This window comes from Erinaceus europaeus, chromosome X (genome assembly GCF_950295315.1).
Source record: "Erinaceus europaeus chromosome X, mEriEur2.1, whole genome shotgun sequence".
In the NCBI taxonomy this organism is placed as follows: domain Eukaryota; kingdom Metazoa; phylum Chordata; class Mammalia; order Eulipotyphla; family Erinaceidae; genus Erinaceus; species Erinaceus europaeus.
This window is the reverse complement of record NC_080185.1, coordinates 115,392,426-115,411,086: the sequence shown is the minus strand read 5'-3', so window position 1 is coordinate 115,411,086 and position 18,661 is coordinate 115,392,426. Positions and strand designations below refer to the sequence as shown.

General features: G+C 47.2%; 1 protein-coding gene across 1 annotated transcript in view; it reads left to right on the top strand.

Annotated features, from left to right (window-relative positions):
- SMS (spermine synthase) overlaps window positions 1-18,661 on the top strand; it is a 64,366-nt gene that overhangs the window by 15,051 nt on the left and 30,654 nt on the right. The window contains exon 2 of the mRNA XM_060182881.1: window positions 15,286-15,406. Within this exon, the coding sequence (XP_060038864.1) occupies window positions 15,286-15,406 (121 nt within the window). The remainder of the gene's footprint in view (window positions 1-15,285; window positions 15,407-18,661) is intronic.

The following is an 18,661-nucleotide window of genomic DNA, read 5'->3' as shown; positions in this document are numbered from 1 at the left end:
TAACATGTGCGTTCAACCAGGTGCACCACCACCTGGCCCCTAAAGCTTTCTTCCTTCCTTCCTTCCTTCCTTCCTTCCTTCTTTCTTTCTTTCTTTCTTTCTTTCTTTCTTTCTTTCTTTCTTTCTTTCTTTCTTTTTTTGCCTCCAGGGGTATTGCTGGGGCTCGGTGGTGCACCACGAATGCACTGCTCCTGGAGGCTTTGTTGTTGTTGCCCTTGTTTTTTATCGTTGTGGTTATTATTCTTGTCATTGATGTTGCTGTTGGGTAGGACAGAGAGAAATGGAGAGAAGAGGGGAAGACAAGGGGAGAGAAAGACAGACACCTGTAGACCTGCTTCACTGCCTGTGAAGCAACCCCCTTGCAGGTGGAGAGGTGGTGGCTCGAACCAGGATCCTTACGCTGGTCCTTGTGCTTCACACCGTGTTCGCTTAACCCGCTGCGCTACAGCCTGACCCCCAAGCTTTGTTTCTTTATGAGAGAGAGGAGCATCACTCTGGCACATGTGATGCTGGCAATCATACCAAGGACCTCATGCTTGAGAGTCTGAAGTTTTATTCACTGAGCCACCTCTCGGGCCACTCTTATTATTTTTTTTAAAGTTATCTGCCCCTTTTAAGTGTATATGAGGTGTAGGGGTCTATAAAAATTGGGATCTAGTCCAGGAACCCAGATGTGTAATCCTAGCACAAGTAGGTAACTGCCATTGATGTTTTAGTGTATGGGACAAAAAGCTTATTTTTGTCATCACATACATCATAACTAAGGAAGGAAATAGTGTTGTGATTAAAAACTCTGGAATTTCGAGCTTCACTGCCCCAAAGTTTGAATTCTGACTACTACTTACTTGGGCAAGTCTTTGACCTGTCTTTCTGTTTGTTTTTGGCCACCATAGTTTTACCACTGGGGCTTGTTACCTGCATGACTCCACCATTCCTGGCAGTAGTCAGTTTTCCTGGCATCAAGCGATGCTTTACCTCTCTTTTTCATTAATAAATGTGAACCAAATCTTTAAAAAATAATACTCAGTCTTTTACTGTTAGAGACAATACTTAGCAGTAGGTTTCTTTTTAAAAATAATTAATTAATTAGAGACTGAGAAATTGAGAGGGGAGGAGGAGATAGAGAGGGAATGAGACAGATATTCTTTATATTATTCCAGTTTCAAATTATTCTAGTCTAAGACTGACTTGTGGGAATTCATCTGTAGAATCACAGCTGAATGTTCCCGTAGGTTCAGAGTTTCATGCTGGAAAGGATCTTAGAGAGCCAGAAACCAAGGCTCTCAGGCCTAATCCTGCTCTGCTGGTCTGTCTCTCTAGGGCATTTGAAAAGTGTGGTAGAGCACACATTTGTGGTAGTCATCCTTTGGTTTACAGAGCCTGAAGTCTTGACTGTGAGACCCTTAAGAGCAAGTTTGCTAACCCCTGCCCATAGAGCTCTGCAGTGTAGTGAGTGATTTGGCCAAAGTCATCTGGCAAAATTTACTAGTACAGATTCCCAGACCCCTTCCATGGCCTTTTCCCTCATCTGGAATCCATCATGGCTCACCCCCATCTCCCAAGTCAGGGCATTTTTGACTTGAGTCCTTTGTCCTTCATCTCCCCGTTACTTTCCAACTGCACTACTTTGCCAGCACCTTCTAGGTGCTGGGAAACCTGGGAGGACCCTTCTGCAGGGGCTAGACCTGAATGGTGGTGTTGTGGGGGCTGCCCTGGCCAGAGCCACAGGAAGGGAAGGCAGCAGCTCTGGCCCAAACCTGAATTGTGACATCACAAAGTCCAGCTGCTTTGTGGAAGTGCTGTTATACTGTTTGTTCACAGTCCAGCATGGGGGCTTGTGCTGAAACCCTCCAACTGTGTGTAGAAACACAAATGATAGCAGGACTCCCTTGTGAGCAATTCTGCCCACCAAAAACCACTGGCAGCAAGCCAGACAGTGGTGACATGAGGTTAATGGTTTGGAAAGTGTTTTTCAGCTTCTAGGTGAAAAAGAGGCAATCTTACAGTTTCTCCTCCTCCCCTCCCATCTGTTTTGTTTTATTTTATTTGCCTTCAGGGTTATCACTGGGGCTAGGTGTCAGCTCTATGAATTCACTGCTCCTGGTAGCCTTTTTTTTTTTTTCATTTTATTTGATAGGACAGAGAGAAATTGAAAGGGGCAGGGGAGTGAGAGAGGGAGAGAGAAACGTAGACACCTGCAGGCGGAGAGCGGGAGGCTAGAACCCGGATCTTTGTATGGGTCCTTGCACCTCATACTATGTGTGCTTTACCAGGTGCGCTACCACCTGGCCCCACAGTTTCTTCTTTGGGAAAGAGATCTGGGTAGCACAGAACTTAGCAGTGTTGCCCATCTGTTAGCTGATCTCACCCCACCCCCTATGAGATAAGGGCAACGTAGAGGTTGGGACCCTCTTCCCATTTCTTGGTGGCCTTTGGGTGATGGCCATTTGTCCTGGTCCAGGTGCTTTGTGAAGTCTTCTGCCCTGTTACTTCAAACCCTGTACGTCCCCACTCATCACCTTCCTTGTCCATATGTCTATTGGTCCTGGTATCTTCTCACACATTACAGTCTCCTTGCAGCCTCAGAGTGGGTTATTTGGGGGTGCTGACTTGTCTCTCTGCCCAAACCTTGTAGTTGCCTTGCTCAACCACAGCTCCCACCTGAGTTGACTCCTTCCTCTACTCTGAACATGCCTTTGGCTGCTCGAGTATTCCCTTCCCAAGAGGACAATGTTCATGTCCTAACCACAAATGGTCAGTGTCACCTTATGTGTCCTCACCCCCAAGGGAAAGTCAGACCTCACCTAATCTCCCCTTTCAGTGCCTGGTTTTATCTCTTGGTTAACCTCCTTTGTGGGCAAAGCCAGGGATGTTTGAGCCACTTAACAACTGCCACTGCCCTGGTGCCTCCCTCCCTGTGCTGCCTGAGGCTTGTGGGAGGGGGGCTGCCTTTCAGATGTTCCTGGTGGGGGACCATTTGAGTGAGCAGGCTCCGCTGCTGCCTTAGTGTTCTGGTTCTAGATTAGAGAGGGACCCGTTGCTTCCCAGTGAGATTTCTGTAACCCTCCATTATCTTCACAGGGAGATCAGCCTGGGGAGGACCTGGGTTGGTGTTAGAGCAGAGTGAACCTCCTGCCCCTTTTCAGTAGGGGTTGGGGGTGGGGTAAGGATGATGACCTGGGCCCCTGCATCTGTGAAATGCCCGTTAAACTGCTCTCCTGCGGTGGGGAAAGGAAAGGGGATCATTCACAACACATTTGCAGGATGTTGAGTGTGCCCTGAGCAATAATCCTTGCGTCTGGGACTGTAAACAGCCCCATATGGTTTCCCTTAATGCGTGTTTGCATGAATAGAGCTTGGGTGTTAATTCTATATTGTTGTATGGCCGATCCAATCGCCACAGTACTTTCTTTCTCTCTGTAGTTAATTTTTCCTGCTTGGGTTGCCATTCTGTATAAAACCAGAAACTGGGGAGTCGGGCTGGTAGCACAGCAGGTTAAGCGCATGTGGCGCAAAGTGCAAGGACTGGCAGGAGGATCCCGGTTTGAGCCCCTGGTTCCCCACCTGCAGGGGAGTCAGGCGGTGAAGCAGGTCTGCCAGGTGTCTATTTTTCTCTCCCCCTGTCTTCCCCATCTCTCTCCATTTCTCTCTGTCCTATCCAACAACGACAATAAAACAACAAGGACAACAAAAGGGAATGAATAAATACATACTTTTTCTTTTTTAAAAAAATTATTTTTATATTTATTTTCCCTTTTGTTGCCCTTGTTTAACGTTGTTGTGGTTATTGATGTTGTTGGGTAGGACAGAGAGAAATGAAGAGAGATGGGGAAGACAGAGGGAGAGAAAGACAGACATCTGCATACCTGCTTCACAAGTGATTCCCTGGCAGGTGGGGAGCCGGGGGCTCGAACCGGGATCCTTAATGCGGTCCTTGCACTTTGCGCCACGTGCGCTTAACCCGCTGTGCCAGCGCCCGACTCCCATAAATATATTTTTTTAAAAAATCTGAAACTGCTGTGGGCACTGGGGAGATCACTCAGTGACAAGACTACAAGACCTGAATGCCTGAGGCCCTAGAGGGCCTTTGTGGGATCTGAGAAGTTCTGTAGAGTCCCTTCCCCCCTCCCCTTTCCCTCCCCTACCTCTCCCCCTCCCCCTCCCTCATAGACATCAGTAAATCTTTTTAAAGAGTGTAGGGGACTGGGTGGTGGTACACCTGGTTAAGAGCACCCGTTACCATGCACAAAGGACTTGGATTTGAGCCCCTGCTCCCCAACTGCGGGGGTGGGGGTGGGGTGCTTCACCAATGGTGAAGCAAGTACTGCAGGTGTCTCTTCTTCACTATCTCTCCTCCCCTCTCATTTTCTCACTTTTCTATCAAAGAACAAGGAAAGAAAAGAGGAAGGAAAGATAAAAATGGCCCTGGGAGTGATAGATTTCATGGTGCAGGCACTGAGCCCCAGTGCTAATCCTGGCGGCAAGAAAGGCAAGAAAAACAAAGTAACTCGTAGACAGAAGTTGAAAAACAAGATCAGAGGGGAAAACACTAAGCAGAACTTGGACTGGAGTTGAGGGGGGAGGGTTTAGGTCCTGGAACATGATGGCAGAGGAGGACCTAGTGGGGGTTGAATTGTCATGTGGAAAACTGGGAAATGTTATGCATGTACAATTTATTGTATTTAACTATCAACTGTAAACCATTAGTCCCCCAATAAAGCAATTTAAAAAATAAAATATCAATCAGCCATTTGTTTGCAAAAGCCCTATAGATAAACTGAAATAAAAAATCCAAAATAATCAGTTTTTTAAAAAAGTAACTGCTGAAGATAAGCTTTCTCTCTTTTTTTATTATTTTTTTATAGGGTAGGAGGGGTACAACTCCACACAATTCCCACCACCCAATCTCCATATCCCACCCCCTCCCCTGATAGCTTTCCCACTCTCTATCCCTCTGGGAGCATGGACCCAGGGCCATTGTGGGTTGTAGAAGGTGGAAGGTCTGGCTTCTGTAATTGCTTCCCCGCTTAATTTGTTTTAAATGGCCTGCTAGGCCCATCACTAGATAGGGTCCTAGATAGGGAGAACTTTGATTCTCATATCCATAAATATGGGCCTAGACCTCTGATAAATCCCACTCGCCATCACTGGTCACACCCATTATGAATATCATTATAAGCCCTTTTGTAGGCATCCTCTGGACCATAGCCTCACTATGAACTACCAATGATAGGGGTTGCTCCACTCTCCAAAGGGAGGCTGGGTCATCCTTCTCTGCCACTCAAGGAAGGCTGGCTCTAAAAAGAGTGCAGCCTAGGATGTTCCCAGCTGTAACTATGGATTGTAAGCTGAATCTGACAGGAACTCAGAGGCTCCTGTACAGGCTCCTGTGCTAACTGTGAATTGATATGGACCCTGGGTTAGATCATTATGGTAAACAGTTAATTGCATTTATATATCTTCTTCAAGTTTGCAAGCAACTCTCTGCCCTAATCTTGCTGCCTAGTTCTACTACTCTTTTAACACCATCATCTCAGACAATATTTCTAGTCCACCCCCATGTTAGTTATCAAGCTCAAGAAAAGATTATTAAGACCTAGGCTCCTAGGAACATTCCTACAATAGACTTCATAGTTTTCTTTTTTTTTTCTTCTTCTTCTTCTTCTTCTTCTTCTTTTTTTTTTTTTTTAACAATACAACCCCCACTATGTCATTCATCATCTTTCATGGACCTGTATTCTTCCCACCCATCCACCCACCCACCCCAGAGTCTTTTACTTTGGTGTAATACTCCAATTTCATTTCAGGTTCGACTTGTGTTTTCTTTTCTAATCTTGTTTTTCAACTTCGGGCTGAGAGTAAGATCATCCCATATTCATCCTTCTGTATCTGACTTATTTCACTCAACATGATTTTTTCAAGGTCCATCCAAGATCGGCTGAAAATGGTGAAGTCACCATTTTTTATATATACCACAACTTGCTCAGCCACTCATCTGTTGTTGGACACCTGGGTTGCTTCCAGGTTTTGGCTATTACAAATTGTGGATAAGCTTTCTCTTCATCCCTTTAACACCATCACCCCTTTCTGCACTTTGCAGCCTCAGCTGCCCTGTGACTGACACTGTCATGCATGGTGTTAGTGTCAGGAGCAGCCCTGGGCTGGTGTTTGCACACAGCAGAGCCCCACTTTGGGGTGACTAGTGGGATGGGTGGAGAAGATCACCCCCTTTGATTTGGCAGCTGTGGGTGGGTGAAGGGGGAAAGTGCCTTCTGGTACCTTATCTTGCTTTTTGTTATATAAACTGAGAATCTAAAAGTTCAGCAGTCCCCCCTTTAAAAATGCACAAGCTTTGCTTCGCCTCGTATGTGACCCAGGTTCAAGCTTGGCCCCCACTGCATTGAAGGAAGCTTTCGTGCTGTGGTTTCTTTCCTTCCTCTTTACCTCTCTGTATCTGGAAAAACACACACACACACACACACACACACACACACACACACACACACACACACAAGATAGTGTATTTTTTTTTAATTTTTATTTATGGGAGTCGGGTGGTAGCGCAACGGGTTAAGTGCAGGTGGCACAAAATAAAAGGACTGGTGTAAGGATCCCGGTTCGAGCCCCCGGCTCCCCACCTGCAGGGGAGTCGCTTCACAAGTGGTGAAGCAGGTCTGCAGGTGTCTATCTTTCTCTCCCCCTCTCTGCCTTCCCTTCCTCTTCCCATTTCTCTCTGTCTTATCCAACAATGACAACAGTAATAATAATTACAACAATAAAGCAACAAGAGCAACAAAAGGGAATAAATAAGTAAATAATAAAAATTTTCATTTATAAAATGGAAATACTGGCAAGACCATAGGATAAGAGGGATACAATTCCCACCACCAGAACTCCGTATCCCTTCCTTTCCCTTGAAATTTTCGGTCTTTTTGGAGTGTGACAATCCATATTCACAAATCTGTTTTGGAATATTTGCATCACCCCACAAAGAAACTCCAGACCTGTTAGCTACCACTCCCATCCCTCCCAGCCCCTAGCACCATTTCTGTCTGTAGGCATTTGCCCTTTGCAACCATTTCACGTGAACAGAGTGGTACAGTAGGTGTTCCTTTGTGGGGGCTTCATTGACTGAGTCAACGTTGTGTCTTCAGGAGTGCTCCATGTGTCAGTGTTTTATTCTTCTGCAGCTGAATAGTAGTCCCTGAGATGGTTAGATCACGTTCTGCTTCTCCTGTTATCCGTTGGACTTTTGGGTTGTTACTGCTTTGGGGCAATTGTATATCACACTGCTCGAGACATTCCATGTTGGCGTGGGTTTTGTGTCCTGAGATTAATCATCTTGCAGCTGTTGTAAAAAGAGCCCAGTAGACGTGGGAATGCGGGAGCAAGCTAGCAAAGTCAGACCGCCAGAGAGGGGCCACCTGCTTGACCTTCGCTTTAATCCCCGGGAATTAATTCAGGTCTCTGAATGTCTGGGAAAGTCTCCTGGTGCACAGACTTGTTTGTTAGAATTAATTTGAAAAGTGGAATGTGAGCGAACACCAGCTTTAAGGTGTTGGTGGCGAAAGATGAAGACGACTTTCCCTGAACAGCTTGGTTTCAGCAGTCTGGATGTCCTCGCTACCAGCCGGCATTCAAGCTTATGATTCCAGGGATTGTGGGCTCTAAAGAAAGCCCCCACAGTCTGCCTTCTGTTTTTCCCTAGTTCCCCATGATCTCAAGATTTTGCAGTAAAATAACAACACACAGTTTAAAGGCCATATACGTCAAAGGCACAAGTGGAGAGAGTTTTTCTTTTCCTGAGTGTGAGCGCCACTCAGTCGAATTGGAAAGATGTCCCTGAGCCCTTAGGGAACACGTCCCTAATCCCATAGGTGAGTTGGGTGCGGAATTCCTCCTGGTGAAGAAGGCTTGTCAGTGGTAACCTGGGGACAGATTCTCTTTGACCCTGAGCTTTTGTTCACATAGAGGAAATTCTAGTTAGTGTGCAGCTCCTTGGGTGCTGAGAGATCCCTGCTACAAGCTACCGCCATCACTGTCAGGACGAGGCCATCTCAATGGCATTTTGAAAGCAAACACCTGGATGACACTTGCTCAGCTGTGCTGGAGTCTAGTTTCCTTTCTGTCCTCTTCTAGATGTCCCTGGAGAAAGCTAGTTTATGTGTGAAGGGGAACTGCCCAAGTCCGGCTGCCTCTTAGGTGTCTGACTGGGGCAGGGAGGCCGCTGTTTATGCTTCTCCCCCTCTCTGTAGCTGGACAGTCTCCTGTAGGGGTGGACCCTGACCCTTTGACCTGACCATAAAGAGTGGTGGGGGTGGGCTGGAGGTAAGATAAGATCTGGGGAGAGGAGGTAGGCTGGAAGGGGCTGACCTTTTGACCTGGTGCAATGCCAGGAATAGTTAACCACCTCCTGGAGCTTAAACAGCTCAGGCCTGCTGTGGGAGAGAGACTCAGTGGGCAGAGAAATGGGGAGCAAGGGCTCAGTGAGGAGGTGTTTTCGGCCTGCAGGATTAAAGATGTTGTTGGCAAGAATAGAAATCCACCTCCTCGTTTCCTAAGCCTGGTGCTGATCTAGTGCAAGAACAGAAAGAAAGCTGGCTACCCTTCAAACCCTTCATCCTGAGGAGGAGAACCTGTTCAGGTCCAAGGCAGCCCATCCATCTCATGGAAGCCCTGCTTCTGGAAGGGGTCATGGCAGCCTGGACAAGGCCTTGGGATTGTGTGCTCTAAAGAACGCCCCCACACTCTGCCCTGTGTTTTCCCTAGTTCTCTAAGATGTGCAGACTTTGCAGTAAAACAACAACACACAGCTTAAAGGTCATATACATCAAAGTCACAAGTGGGGAGAGAGTTTTTCTTTTCCTGAGTGTGAAAATTGCTTATCCCCTTAGAGTAGCCTTTGAGAGAATTTTTCAAGAAGGTTATAGTTACTTTAGCCTCTGAAAGCTGGAGCAGGGTATGACCTCCCCAATCAGGATTGGGGGAGTGCAGTAGACTGGTGTTTTCAGTTTTTTTTTTTTTTTCAGCATGAATCTCTCAGTTTGGGCCAGTAAGGTTGGGTAGGTACAGCTAATCTACTTAAGTTCACAGGCTGTCCACCTTGTGCATCACTGTTAAATGACAGTTGTAGACCTCGAGAGAGGCAGGAAACTAACATTAGTGCCAACTCTGTGGAAGGACCCTTGTAGTGTCCCTCCCCCTTTTTTTAGGTGAGGAGGGTAATTCTGTGAGTGAAGGCCAGTCAGTTTGAGTGGAACCGAGAAACTAGTGTGTAAATCAGTGAGAGAAGCTTTAGGGGATTTGAGAGAGGGGGCTGTAGTGATGCTAGAGATAGAATGATTGAGAGGCAGTGGGGAAACCCCGGCCCAGTTTTGATTTCAGATGTGATTGGGATGGTGCAGTGAGCAGTTGGGCAAGAAGCAGGTCCCAGCCGGATATCCAGATTTGGGATCTACAGAGTCACAGGAATGTGACTCTCCCAGAGAGGTCTATAAATGGATCCCTGGGAGAAAATGAGGCAGGGAGATGAAATGGGAGCTTTCCCTCCCCTCACACCCTTGTCCTTCTCTTCTCTGTTGGTAGTTGTGTATTTGATTTGTTTTGGCCAGACCTCCAGATTGATCTTTTAAGCCACTGTTAAATAAACCCACACAAAGCAAGCTGTGATCTGGAAACACTGACATTGGCCACTCCTGTGGACCATGGACACCTTTTGCTCTGGGGGAGGCTGCTGTGTTTCTGAGCACTCGAGAAAGAACAACGAACTAGAAGCCATATCATACTTGCCTTGCTAGTTTTTTCCCTCCCTCCCTCCCTCCCTCCTTCCTTCCTTCCTTCCTTCCTTCCTTCCTTCCTTCCTTCCTTCCTTCCTTTTTTTCTCTCTCCCCCCCCTCACCTTTATTTATTTATTGGATAGAGACAGAAACCAAAAGGGAAGTGGAGTATGAAGAGGAAGAGAGACACCCGAAGCATGGCTGCATCACTCGTGAAGATTTCCCCTTGCAGGTGGGAACCAGGGACTCGAACCTTGGTCCTTGTGCATTGTAATTTATGCACTCAACCAGGTGCGCGACCCCCCCTTTTTTCTTTGCCAGAGTACTGCTCAGCTCTGGCTGGTGGTGGTGCGGGGGATTGAACCTGGGACTTTGGAGCCTCAAGCATGAGCATCTCTTTGCGTAACCATTATGTTATCTTCCCTTGCCTTCTAGTTTTCTAAGAACTTCTGCCTGGCATTTTATTAGCTTAGTTTGAATCCCATGTCTATTTTGAAATTGTGTGGTTATCATACCTCAAATTTTTTAAAAAAAGATTTTATTTATTTATTAATGAGAAAGATAGGATGAGAGATAGAAAGAACCAGACATCACTCTGGTACATGTGCTGCTGGGGATTGAACTCAGGACCTCATGCTTGAGAGTCCAATGCTTTATCCACTGCGCCCCCTCCCGGACCACTCATACCTCAACTTCTGTATCTGCTTTCAAATATCCCGATCTGTAAGCTTTGGTGACTTTGCTGTCTTGTGTTTCAACATTTCAGGGTGTCCTCTGGCCCCAGGCTCATTGTCACCCATGTATCCAAGTATTTGGTAGTCCTCAAGGGACTGCATTGTCCTTTCGCCCCTTCTGCCATTAGGCATTTGGAACATGGAGTCATTTTATTTTTTGACAAACGGTGGGGAACCACTCACCTTTTTAGTGAATGTGACCAGGGTTGCCGAAGTCCTGTGGGCACAGGATACTCCTTCGCACTATGTCCTCCCCTGCTGAGGAGCCCCAGTAGAACAAGTGATCTTGTTTAGTCCTGTTAACCGCACTTATGCGTGGTAGACTTGGGGGTTCAGGTTGTGGAATAGTTGCAAAGCATTTCCTGGGGGCATGCTATGGGCTGCCTGTTGCTACCTTTGGTGAGGGGCTGGGCCTTGAACATTTTCTGTGACGTTTTTGTAATTACTCTGGAGATAGTGGAGAGATTTTTGTGTGCCTTATGGTTCTCAACTAAGAATGCATATTGGAATCTCCATGGAAGCTTTAAAAATATGAATGTTTTTGGGTCTCACCCCCAGCTTTTAATTTAATTGGTCTAAAATGTGGCATCAGAGCTTTGAAAAGTCTCCCAGGTGGTTGTGATGCGCAGTTCCGAAAGAAACCCATCTATCTGTTCAGATATGTTAGCAGCTCTGCAAAGATACAGTAGTAAGGATGACTAGCTTGGCCAAAGAAAATACATTTTCATGACCCACAGGACACTTTACATCAGGCTCAACCTGACGCTGTTGACTGGCTACGGAAGAAGGGCAAACGCTAGAAGAAGAAGATTGATTATACACCTGTGGCCAAGCCTAGTTGACACTGCAGTTCATGCCAGTCTGACCTTTAGATGCTTCTGTAGATTGGCAACTCTGTATTTGCTGGCCCGTGTTCCCCAGGGACCCAGACCAGTGTGGCAATAAGAGGACCTCCCTGGTCAGGAGGAAAGCAAGCATGAAGGGAGGTGGTGGTCAGCAGGCAAAATGGTATGACCCCTGCGGCCCTGGCAGGGCTGGCCCCCCAGGCCCACAGCACTAGCTGGAATCCTGCTTGGAGTGGCCTCCCTCAGCGCACTCAGTGCCTTGCTGTTAACCGTGCCAGTTAGGAAGAGGCATTCACCACGCCGGACTTGACCAGCAGCGAAGGGTTTTGTATGTCTCTGGCCAGGACACACACCCATTGTCTGGCCCAAGGGACACAATTTGCCCCCCCCCCCAGCTCAGGCCTGGGCCAAAGGCTTCAGTTTGTCTCTGTCTCTCTGTCTCTGCCTTTCTCTGTGTGCGCACGTGTGCCCAGCTGTGTCCCGAGGCTGTTCTGCAAGCAGTGATTTGTAGATGCGAGGAGGGATTGAACAGTTACGTTTCTTTTCTTTTTCTTTTTTTGCCTCCAGGGTTATTGCTGGGCTCAGTGCCTGCACTTGAATCCACTGCTCCTGGAGGTCATTTTTCCTTTTGTTGCCCTTGTTGTTTATCATTGCTGTTGTTATTGCCGTCTTTGTTGTTGGATAGGACAGAGAAATCGAAAAAGGGAAGACAGGGAGGGGGAGAGAAAGATAGACATCTGCAGACCTGCTTCACCGCCTGTAAAGTGACCCCCCCCCCCCCCGCAGGTGGGGGGAGTCGGAGGCTCAAACTGGGATCCTTGTGCCGGTCCTTGTGTTTTTGTGCCATGTGTGTTTAACCTGTTGTACTACCACTTGACCCCCAAACAGTTAAATTTCTTATTTGGAAGCAGCTTGCGGAGCTCCACTGAGTTCAGGTGTGCTGGGCATACTATTGCCTTGCCAGGCTACCTTGATGGACACAAGCCCAATATGAGCCATTATTTTCACCAAGGTAGAAATCATTTGGGTGAGTGGTTGTGTCAGGAATCAAGCTCACCCCCCCCCCCCCAATGCTCTGCTGAGCTCCACTCTGGGCTGAAGTTATAAATTCTTTAGGGGGCAGAATTCAGTCTTTAAAACTACAGTTCTAGGCTCCAATGAGTGATCTTTAAGCATGCATGCACATACATACATCCACCCACCCACCCAGCCATCCAGGGGTATTGTTCAGGCCTCCCTCTTTAGTTTCCTGAAAGCAATTTCAAAACAGAACACAGCCAGCTGGGCTGTTTTCTGCCAAAGGAGTGTCTGCAGGCCCAGCTTGTTTGGGAAGGAGCAGAGCTGAGAGGAGCCGTGGGGACGCTGTCATGGGGTCAGTCAGTGTCTCGAAGCTGTGAGTGTGGATTCTGCTCCCCTGTGCCCAGATGAGAGGCTTTATCCCTGAGAGTGCCCCCAGTTCCTTTTGGTTCTCCCTAGGGCATCATCATCCCCACAGGCTCCAGCCCTCCCCAGATCCTTGTCCCCTGTGCATCTGTTCTCATCTCAGAAGGTCCCTCAAAGGAAGGGGTGGGTTCCTGCTCATTTCTGGTTTATGGCGGTACAGGGGATTGAACCTTGGACTTTGGAGCATCAAGCGAAGGTTTCTTTGCATAACCATTATGCTCTTTTCCCCACCCTGGATATTGTTCTAAAGGTTAATTTGGAGGTCTTAAGACATGCTGTCCTCATTGCTATATCTGTGTGTGGCGATTCAAAAAATTAAAAGTGTCTAAAGGTTCTGTGGGAGAGTCCTTGCGCAATTCTTCTAGCTTCCCTTAGCTCCAGGTATCCCTGGGCTTGCGGCATCCATTACCCTATGCTTTGTGTCTGTCTGTCTGTCTTCACATGGTTTCTGCCTGCATCTTTTTTCTCTTGTAAGTTACAGTTGTAATTGGATTTAAGACCTGCTTTGATAATTCATATCTCCAGTTCCTTCCTTAATGACATATATATATATTTTTTTTTTTTGTTTGTTTTGTTTTCCATTTTGTTGCTCTTGTTGCTTAACATTGTTGTGGTGATTGATGTCGTTGTTGTTGGATAGGACAGAGAGAAATGGAGAGAGGAGGGGAAGACAGTGAGGGGAAGAGAAAGATAGATACCTGCAGACCTGCTTCACCACCTATGAAGTGACTCCCCTGCAGGTGGGGAGCGGGGGCTCGAACCGAGATCCTTCTGCCAGTCCTTGCACTTTGCGCCACCTGCGCTTAACCTGCTGTGCTACTGGCTGACTCCCCATTATTTTTTAAAAATCTCGGTGATCCTATCACTTAATACATAACTAGTTCAGTGTGTGTTGCTAATAGATTTACCTGGGAACTTTGGTTTTTCTTAGCTTAACCCGCTGCACCACCGCCTGACTCTCCCTTAATGACTTCTGTAAGAACACCCTGTGAGTAAGCTCATGCTCCCAGGTTCTGGGATCAGGATGTTGACATACTTTTGGGGGAGGCACCGGCTCACTCACTACAGTGGGGGCAGATGAAATTTTGTTTTTAAATGGCAACTGGCATTTCAAAGAAGCCTGTGCAACCCAGAATAAAACACACCTGCTGTCCAGTTTGGCCTCTGAAACCATTTGTGGCCTCCCTCCATCCTTACTGTGTACCAGAAGGTCCTGGGAATGCACTTCAATGTCATCAAAGATAGACTTTATGTGGAGTGAAGAAAAAGCCTTAAAACTCCCAGCCCAAGCTTTGGCACTATTTAGTTAAAGAGCTCTATTGTGATTTTTTTTTTTTTTTTGTTATCTGTCTTTGTTTTTTCTTTCTTTCTTTTTTTTTTTTTCTTCTCCTCCAGGGTTATTGCTGGGCTCGGTGCCTGTACCATGAATCCACCGCTCCTGGAGGCCATTTTTCCCCCTTTTTGTTGCCCTAGTTGTTGCAGCCTCGTTGCAGTTATTATTGCCATTGTTGACGTTGCTTTGTTGTTGGATAGGACAGAGAGAAATGGAGAGAGGAGGGGAAGACAGAGAGAGGGGGAGAGAAAGATAGACACCTGCAGACCTGCTTCACCGCCCGTGAAGCGACTCCCCTGCAGGTGGGGAGCCGGGGGGCTCGAACCGGGATCCTTATACCGGTCCCTGCGCTTTGCGCCACGTGCGCTTAACCCACTGCGCCACCGCCCGACCCCCCTGTCTTTGTTTTTTCTCATTTCAGTTCCCAGGTCCTATTTAACACTTAGTAGTAGACACTGCTATGATTTCCTTCCATGTGGAGAAAAACATTAGCTCACAGAGAACTTCTGGTATATGGCACAGAAAGCTTCTTCCTCTCTCCTCTCTCAGGGTATAGCTACTTTGTTGGCATGCTTACGTAATAACTTACACTTTACCTCTTTTCTAAGTGTCATGATAATATATATATATATATATATATTTTTTTTTCCCCTCCCCCTTGAAGATTAGCCTCAAGTGAACTTGCAGGTAGGCACGGGTAGAGTCTGTCCTGGGACTTTGGACTGGTTCTTGTTTTAGAGCAGGCATGGGAGTCTTGTTTGCATGACCATTATTCTATCTCCCCTGTCTGAACCATCCTCCCCCCCCCATTAAAAAATTAAGCCATCCTTACTGTGAAACTCCTGGAACATAAATCAGCGTTTTGAAGTTTTATATATATTTATTACCTGAGCACTGCTTGCTCTGGCTTATCTTGGTGTGGGGGATTGAACCTGGGACTTTGGAGTCTCAGTTCCCCCCACCCCATGAAAACATAAATCCTTTTTTTGTTTAAGTTAAATTTGGTGCTATAACCATGCTTTCCTCCCCTCCCCTCCCCTCCCCTTCTCCCCTTCCCTGCTCTCCTCCCCCTCCCCTCCCCCCTCCCCTCCTCCCTCTCCCTCCCCCCCTTTTGCGTTTCTTCCTAACCATGTTGCTTCTCCCCTGTTCTGCAGCCAATGGCGAGACCATCCTCAAAGGCCTCCAGTCCATTTTCCAGGAGCAGGGCATGACGGAGTCGGTGCACACCTGGCAGGACCACGGCTATCTAGCGACCTACATCAACAAGAATGGCAGGTGCGGTGGCCTGGGGTGCACCTTGGATGATTGGATAAGAGCATGAAAAGGGGACAGGGGTCTGTGTGAAGAGTACCAGCGCAGTGGTGTTGAGTTGAGATTTTTCTCTCCTTTGATATCCTTCAGGAGTGGGCTAGAATCTAGTGCCGCTCAGCCCTAGCTGCACATTAGAATCCCAAGCTCCCAGAATTCCATGCCCAGGTCTTCTCCCTAGGGATGATGAGGCAACTGAGCATCGGCATTTCCCAACACCAGCACCCCTTCCTCCCTCCAGCTTCCCAACTCCACTCTGGCCAGGACCCCATCCCCTGGGCAGCACAATCAGTGGGAACCTGCAGGTCACACTGAATGGGACACGACTTCCTGAGTCCTACTCCAGGACTCCTGGGTGCTCTCGGGCTGGGGGAGTGCCCCAGAACCTTCCCGGCAAGCTCCTCAGGCTGTTGCAGAAGCTGTTTTGAAGACCCTGTTTCACAGTCACTGTGCAGGTGATAGCGAGTTCTAGGAATGAGAAAGGAAACCTACACTACAGAATTACCCCAGTCACTGTATTGAGCTCTGTGTATTACATCTTAACTACTACAAGTGTGATTCTCTGTAATTGGTGCACTATTGGTTTTTAGCTGGGAACTCCTGGATGTTTTCCATGGACTCATCTCATTCCTCCAGTGGAAACAAACTCTGTTATGTCTTCATTAGTGTCTCACTTTCTTGCCCCCCCCCCTTTCCCTGAGGTAATCCCTCATGGTTTCAGGCCAGCTTTTCATTTAGATAGAGGCACAAAGAGAGGGAGAGACAACACAGTACTGGAGCTTCCTCTGCGGCAATGCCACCTAATGTGGTTCTGGGGCTCAAGCCTGGGCTGTGCACGTTGCAAGGCAAGCACCCTACTGGGTGGGCTTTCTTTTCAGACTCCCCTTCTCACCCTTGAGAAAAGAAAAAAATAGCCATCCCCCAAATCTTAGAGGCCTAGAACATAATGCTGTGAGATGAGGAAATCTTTACTTTCAAGTCTCTTTTTCCTCCTCTTCCCAAGTCTACATGCCCTTACCCTGTGCTAAAAATTAGTCTTTCTTTTCCTGATGCCTCTCAGAAACACTGCAAGCCCAGGCTTCTTTTTTAAAAAAATATATATTTTTATATTTATTTATTTTCCCTTTTTTTGTTGCCCTTGTTGTTTTTCATTGTTTTGTAGTTGTTATTGATGTTATTGATGTTATTGATGTTGTTGTTGGATAGGACAGAGAGAAATGGAGAGAGGAGGGGGAAGACAGAGAGGGGGAGAGAAAGATAGACACCTGCAGACCTGCTTCACCGCCTGTGAAGCGACCCCCCCCCCCCCAGATGGGTAGCCGGGGGCTCAAACCGGGATCCTTTCTCGGGTCCTTGTGCTTTACCCGCTGCGCTGCACCTGCTGCGCTACTACCGACTCCCAAGCCCAGACTTCTATCTGTAACTCTGTTTCAAATCTCCTTGTGTGCTTAGCAGATAGCTCAGAGGTATCTAAAATTATTTCTCCAAGGGTGACCCAAAAGCAACCTCCACCAATCCTATTTTGTTCTTTTCTGTGTTGGCTCAGTTATTAGTGAGTCTCTCCACTGGGTCTCTGTGCAGCCCAGTCTCTGTTCCTCACCCTCTCTGCCACTTGTCCTTCCCTGGGGACCACAGGAAGGTGGAACTTGCATGTCTCCACTCTGAATGGAGCCATGTATGCCTTTTTCCCACAGGCATTAGCAGTGGGCCTCCCTTGCTCCCACAGTTCTTAACGCCTTTTCTTTCTTTTTTTTAAAAAAATTTTAAATTAATTTTATTTTTGAGAGAGATACAGAGAGAGACACACACAGAGAGAGAAACACCAGAGCACTGCTCAGCTCTGGCTTATGGTGGTGCAGGGGATTGAACCTGGGACTTAGGAGCCTCAGGCATAAGAGTCTGTTTGCATGACCATTATGCTGTCTCCCCCGCCCCTTAACGCTTTTTCTACTGCAGACACCCAATTCCTGGCTTCCAGAGGGCTTAGAATTCTCCCTACTAGGGAACTTTTGAATAACAACTTAGGAATTGCTTCTGAAAGCAGAACCAGTACAAATGAACACACTTAGCTTAAAAACTTGTTTTCTGGGCACAACAGGCCAGGAAACTGAATAATATAAGCCCATGATTTAAGATGCCGTCTTGTGTGTGTGTGTGTGTGGGGGGGCTCAGTGGGTAAAGCACTGGACTCTCAAGCTTGAGATCCAGAGTTCAGCCCCTAGCATAACAAGTGGCAGTGTGATGCTCTGGTCATTCATTCATTCTTTTTTTCTTTTTTTTATATTTATTTATTCCCTTTTGCTGCCCCCCCTTTTATTGTTGTAGTTATTATTGATGTTGTCATTGTTGGAAAGGACAGAGAGAAATGGAGAGGGGGAGAAAAGAGAGACACCTGCAGACCTGCTTCACCACTTGTGAAGCAACTCCCCTGCAGGTGGGGAGCCAGGGGCTCGAACCGGGCTTCTTATGCCAGTCCTTGCACTTTGCACCACCTGCGCTTTACCCACTGCGCTATCGCCCGACTCCCTCATCCCTCATCCTTCCTTCCTCCCTCCCTTCCTTCCTTCCTTCCTTCCTTCCTTCCTTCCTTCCTTCCTTCCTTCCTTCCTTCCTTCCTTCCTTCCAAAGATTTTATCTATGAGAAAGACAGGAGGAGAGAGAAAGTACCAGACATCACTCTGGCACATGTGCTGCTGGGGATCAAACTCGGGACCTCATGTTTGAGAGTCCAAAGCTTTACCACTGCACCACCTCCCCATCCATCCATCCATCCATCCATCCATCCATCCATCCATCCTCCCTCCCTCCCTCCCTCCCTCCCCTTTTCCTTTTATTTTCAGAAGATTTTATTTATTTATTAATAAGAAAGATAGGAGGAGAGAGAAAGAAAGAACCAGACATCACGGGAGTCGGGCTGTAGCGCAGCGGGTTAAGCGCAGGTGGCGCAAAGCACAAGGACCGGCATAAGGATCCCGGTTCGAACCCCGGCTCCCCACCTGCAGGGGAGTCGCTTCACAGGCGGTGAAGCAGGTCTGCAGGTGTCTATCTTTCTCTCCTCCTCTCTGTCTTCCCCTCCTCTCTCCATTTCTCTCTGTCCTATCCAACAACGACAACAACAATAATAGCTACAACAATAAAACAACAGGGCAACAAAACGGAATAAATAAATTAAATAAATAATAAAAAAATTAAAAAAAAAAAAAGAACCAGACATCACTCTGA